At 38.8% G+C, this 6000-nt stretch overlaps 1 protein-coding gene across 3 annotated transcripts in view; it reads left to right on the top strand.

Moving 5' to 3' along the window:
• sv2ca (synaptic vesicle glycoprotein 2Ca) overlaps window positions 1-2368 on the top strand; it is a 226386-nt gene extending 224018 nt beyond the window's left edge. For all 3 annotated transcript variants that reach the window (XM_069937707.1, XM_069937726.1, XM_069937715.1), the window contains one exon: window positions 1381-2368. In XM_069937707.1, the coding sequence (XP_069793808.1) occupies window positions 1381-1428 (48 nt within the window). In that variant the 3' untranslated portion in view covers window positions 1429-2368. The remainder of the gene's footprint in view (window positions 1-1380) is intronic.
• The last annotated feature ends 3632 nt before the right edge of the window (window positions 2369-6000 follow it).

The raw sequence follows: 6000 nt of genomic DNA on the forward strand, positions 1-6000 counted from the left end.
ATTTATGAATATTCCCAAAGCAACATTTTTTATGTGTTACTTGGTCTTGAAAAATTTGTGAGCAAATTATGAACTGTTTGGTGGATTGCCAGAAAACATTTGCCAGGCTTTTAGTATGCTGGCCTTTATCAATCATTGCATGGAATATAGGAGTTGGGAGGTGATGTTGAGATTGTATAAGACGTTGGTGCGGCCTAATTTGGAGTTCTGTGTGCAGTTCTGGTCGCCTAATTATAGGAAGGATATAAACAGAGTGGAGAGAGTGCAGAGAAGGTTTACCAGAATGTTACCTGGGTTTAAGCATCTAGAGTATAGGGAGAGATTGGACAGATTAGGTCTTTATTCTTTGGAGCGTAGAAGGTTGAGAGGGGATTTGATAGAAGTATTTAAGATTATGAAAAGGATAGACAGAGTGGATGTGGATAGACTATTTCCGTTAAGACGAGGAAAGATTAAAACAAGAGGACATGAGTTAAGAATTAAGGGGCAGAGGTTTAGAGGTAACATGAGGGGGAACTTCTTTACTCAGAGAGTGGTAGCCGTGTGGAATGAGCTTCCGGGAGAAATAGTGGCGGCGGAGTCAATTGTATTATTTAAGAAAAGGTTGGACAGGAATATGGATGAGAAGAAGATGGAGGGTTATGGGCATTGTGCAGGGAAGTGGGACTAGAAAGGGGTGTTTGGTTCGGTGCGGACTAGAAGGGCCTAATGGCCTGTTTCCGTGCTGTAATTGTTATGTTATGTTATGTTATTGCTTGATAAATGTATACTGTCATTAGACTTTACAAATGGAAAATAGAAACTGACACACAAACAAACTGAAGACAACATTTGTGAATAACAGAAGAGAACCAACTTGAACTGATGCTTTATTTGTCACTGTCAGTGATCAAAATCAATAAAATGAATGCAGCTCCAATAATGCACTGGTAGAGGTTCTCGAGATTGAACATGATGATCCACTTACTTATTTGATTTAGATAAATCTCTCAGCTTCTGCACAGTTCTCAAGGATGCACTCTGTCAGTACACAAAAGTGCTGGAAAATCTCAGCAGATCACTCAGCATCGATAGGGAAGAAAAGGCAGTCAATATTTTAGTTCTGAGCTCTTCCTCAAACAGGCCAAAAATCTGGGGGATGGGTGGGGGAGTAGGGGTAAAGATGGGAAGGGGATGGAACACAAGCTAACAGATAAGAGGTAAAGATGGATACAGGTGGGAGAGTGAGAAATGATAGAGCGAGAGAGCAGAGGGCATTTGTTAGTCTGCTATTATGTCAAGGCTTGCCTTGAGATGTTGGACATTCACATCAAGGACAGCATTTTGATTGAACATACACAACTTTCTAGGAATTTTAATTATTTCAATTTCTCATTGCAGGGACCACTGGTTGCCTCCCTGTCCCTGATAAAACGTCCTTCATTCTGAGCTGTAAGCAGGGTGAACCTTGGACATTGAGGTAGTGCTGAAGAATCCAAGCATGACATGGTTATCAGCTATTTTCTGGATCTCCTGTACACTTTCCACCCACCAGCCATTTGACAAGTCAAAGATCTTCATATGATGGAGCTTCTGAGAATTCTGAGAATATGTTTGAACTTGTGATATGAAATGAAAGTTCACTGTTTTGTATAATATGCATATACATCTGTATAATATACAAATGCACCAAAATTCTTACTTGCTGAACCCATGCAGATACTTAAGTGCAATAGATTACCACATTGTACCCTGAGAACATTGTTCTCAATCTCTTTTTCCACTCACATACCACCTTATGTAATCCCTATGGCATCCTATAAGTGTTCTGTGGTTAGAAAGGGATTACGTAAGGTAGTATGTGAGTGGGGGAAAAAAAGGCTGAGAACTAGGGGATAGATAAATAAATATTTACTGTTGCTGTTAGTGTGGAAAATAGTCCAGATAGATCTTTCATGTTCCTACAGTAGTTTATGGTTAACATTGCTGTGGGAAAAAAACTGTTCCTGCCAAATTAATTTTCTGTACCTTCTGCCTGAAGTTAGCAGTGAGAAGAGATGGGAGACCTTTATGATGTTAGCTGCCTTCTAAAGGCAGAACCTTACATGGATGTCTTCAATGGATGGGAGAACAATGCCTGTGATGTGCTGGGCTATAGTCGTCCAGCATCTCTTGGCTATTCTCATCAAATCTTGGTTATTTTTAGTATAGGATCTTTGCAGGGGCTTATTATGGCTGCCTTTATTGTCCTGACACTCTGGGCACACCATTGGTGCTGTCAGGTTGTTTATAAGGCACTGATTGAGAAGACCTTGCCTTTTGTGTTTATTCAGATCAGTCTATTGGTGTCATTGTATTGGATGATTCAAACAACAGAAATCTTATCGAAAGCTGCATAAGAAATAAAAGATTCATCAAGAACTTTGTGCTGCTCTTCCACGATGCATTTGACCTACAAGGCTTAAACAGACGTAACAAGTTAGAACTTGAAGACCATCATTTCTCCTTATTATTTTTCATCATATCATTACCCCTACTGGGTAATCTCCATTGAGATGATGGCAGTATTCTTTTCTTTGTTGAAGAATATTGCAAAACATTAAATATTCCAGCCCTTGTCCTCTTGACTTCTTAAATTACATTCAGCTACTCTCTTATTAATATTTACAGGCAGGTAAATAGCCTTTGGGTTCTAATCTATGTTAATTACCATTCTACTTCATATTCTCTCTTTGCTTGACTTATTTACCTACTTAGGCATATAATGCCCACTAAGATTATTGGGTACACTTGAATTATTCACCTGCTCTGCATCATATAACCTCCTTCATGTTTCATCATAGTTCTATGCCAATCGTAGAGCTTTAACTGTGATTATCTTTTGCCCTTGTGGCAATATCCTTCACCTGTATGGTTATACTCCACTTTCCGAAACTAGAGCATTCCTATGAAGCTGAAATGGCTTAAAGCAGAGACCCATTCACTACTATTGAAGGCTATTTTCATAAAAGTGAAAAGCCATTCAAAACCCATTCAAATCCTTTTGTAGAAGCAAACATGGCTTTCTTCAAAAAAGCGAATTTCGTAATTCGAGTATTTGGAAAGTACTGAACTTGAAACATTTCCTCTTTCAAACCAGCTCATTATTCCATCACAATCTGCCTTATGAAGGGTTCTGCCTTGAAATGTTGACCGTTCTTTTTCTCCCACGAATGCTGCTCAACCTGTTAAGAGACTGTGCTTTGCTCCAGATTCCACCATCTGCAATCTCTCATGTGTTCCATTATAGCTTTAGCTCTCCTTAATTATGTCTTTTAGACTGCAATGTTGGGAAAATCACTGAAAAAATTTAACATAATTACTGCCTGTGTGGTCGTTCACATTGGGCTGCAAGTACTTGAGTGCAACATTCCTGGTGGTTAGACGTGTAGCAGAGGAGATGAATTTTCCAGTATGATCTACACAGCAGTCTTCCACCAAAAAGTAGTAGGGGCCCTGCAGGATAAATCGCGGTGCAGAAATTGACTCAAAATTCCTGCACATTCCTTTTTAGACTGCACATTTGGCGGCAAAATTCCTTGATTGTGCCGTAACCTGCCTACAGTCGAGAAACCATAACTAAAGTACATTTTAAACTGCTCCTAAGTTTATTATCCTTTTGCTATGAGCCCATGGCCCAATAATCCCACTATATTTAGCCCACTTCATCTTAAATGACAGTGATTTTAAAAGCTGTGTTTACCCTAGCATGTTTTACTTTGCTTCTGCTTCTTTTTTTTTTTTTTTAAATTTTTTTATTTTTCACACCATAAATCACATTAGCCACGATATACACTATTTCATTTTCACACATATACAGTGACTTTTTCTCCCCCCCCCCCTTTCCTCCCAAACAACCCCCCCCTCTCATCCATTTTAGGTATACAATCTAGGTTGCATTAAGCCAGTCAGACAATGTTGTCATTCAACAAAATTACACCAGAAATTCTACTGAGTCCATTCTTTTCTTTCCTTCTCCTTCCATCAACTTAGGTAATGTTTGTCCCCGGTAGGTTTTCGCTATTGTATTTAATGTAAGGCTCCTATACTTGTTCGAATATTTCAATATTATTTCTTAACCAATATGTTATTTTTTCTAATGGAATACATTTATTCATTTAAATTTGGTAGTTTCTTCCTTTTAATTTGGTTATGTATTCCATTAATATTTAAAGACATATAGTTCAGCGTAGCCCTTTTATATTTTGTTTATCTTCTCTTTCCATTTTTCCATCATTACCTTTCCTCCTTTTCCATTTCTGTTTTCTTATTTTCAACTCTTTCTAAGACAACATTCCTACAACATCTAACATTTTCCTTATTCTCCTATTTCTATCTTATTTATCCCCAATCTCCCCTTCACCTCCTGAGTTGTCCTTTATCCCTTGTCGGACAACCACATCTCCCCTCTCCATTTGGATTTGCGAATCCACTCGCAAGCGTCAACTGATTTTGCAGTGACCGCTATTTCCCCCCACCCCGCCTCCCCCAGAAAAGATTTCACTTTTCATATGTCACAAAGGTCCCTCTTTTAATTCCCTCCTTATTCTCTCTATTCCATTACCTTCCCTTATTAATTCTTGTCTATACTATCTATATTTTTCCTCTAAGTACAGATACATTCACGTATGCACATTGTCTCTATTCACTCTTATACCTCTTTACCTGCATACATATCAATCGTGATCATTTTTACTCTCATTACCCGTCTTCATCCCTCAGTCTATTTTTGTCTTTACCCACATACATATCAGTCGTGATCATTTTAGCTCTCATTACCCGTCTTCCTCCCTCAGTCTATTTTTGTAATTGTTCTGCAAATTTTCGTGCTTCTTCTGGATCCGAGAATAGTCTGTTTTGTTGTCCTGGAATAAATATTTTCAATACCGCTGGATGCTTTAGTATAAATTTATACCCTTTCTTCCATAAAATCGCCTTTGCTGTATTGAACTCTTTTCTCTTCTTTAGGAGTTCAAAACTTATATCTGGATAAATGAAGATTTTTTGCCCTTTATACTCCAGTGGTTTGTTGCCCTCTCTTACTTTTTCCATTGTCTTCTCCAGTACCTTTTCTCTTGTAGTATATCTTAGGAATTTTACTACAATAGATCTTGGTTTTTGTTGTGGTTGTGGTTTAGAGGCCAATACTCTATGTGCCCTTTCTATTTCCAATTCTTGCTGTAGTTCTGGACATCCTAGGGTCTTAGGGATCCACTCTTTTATAAACTCCCTCATATTCTTGCCTTCTTCATCTTCCTTAAGGCCCACTATCTTTATGTTATTTCTTCTGTTATGGTTTTCCATTGTATCTATTTTTTGAGCTAGTAGTTCTTGTGTCTCTTTAGTTTTTTTATTAGATTTCTCCAATTTCTTTTTTAAGTCTTCTACCTCCATTTCTGCTGCTACTGCCCGCTCTTCCATCTTGTCCATTTTTTTTCCCATTTCTGTTAAGGTCATCTCCATTTTAATTATTTTCTCTTCTGTGTTGTTTATTCTTTTTCTTAAATCCTTAAATTCCTGTGTTTGCCATTCTTTAAATGACTCCATGTATCCTTTAATAAGAGCAAGTATATCCTTTACCTTGCCTATCTTTTCTTCTTCTATTTCCCCATACTCTTCCTCTTCTTCTTCCTCTGGGTTGACCATCTGTTGTTTCTTTGTTGCCCTTTCCTCCTCTTCTTTCTTGTTTCTATTGTCTTCTGTGGTCTCTTCTTGCTGCAGGTGTTCTGCAGCTGTCGTTGCCGGCTGTGGAGATCGACTCCCCAGCTGGTCCCCCCTCCCGTCGGTGTGTTTTTTTTCATTCGCATCGCGCATGCGCGAAACTTCGCGCATGCGCGGTTGCGCACTTTTCCTCGGCTCTGCGAGCCATTGTTGTAGTCCATTATTTACCGACCTGAGGGAGCGGGTTTCTCTCTCCGCAGCGGGCCTCTTCGGACAGGTAAGGCCTTCACCTTTTTCCTCCTTTGTCTTCTCTTCCTCTCT

The sequence above is a fragment of the Narcine bancroftii genome, chromosome 1, assembly GCF_036971445.1.
Source record: "Narcine bancroftii isolate sNarBan1 chromosome 1, sNarBan1.hap1, whole genome shotgun sequence".
In the NCBI taxonomy this organism is placed as follows: Eukaryota; Metazoa; Chordata; class Chondrichthyes; order Torpediniformes; family Narcinidae; genus Narcine; species Narcine bancroftii.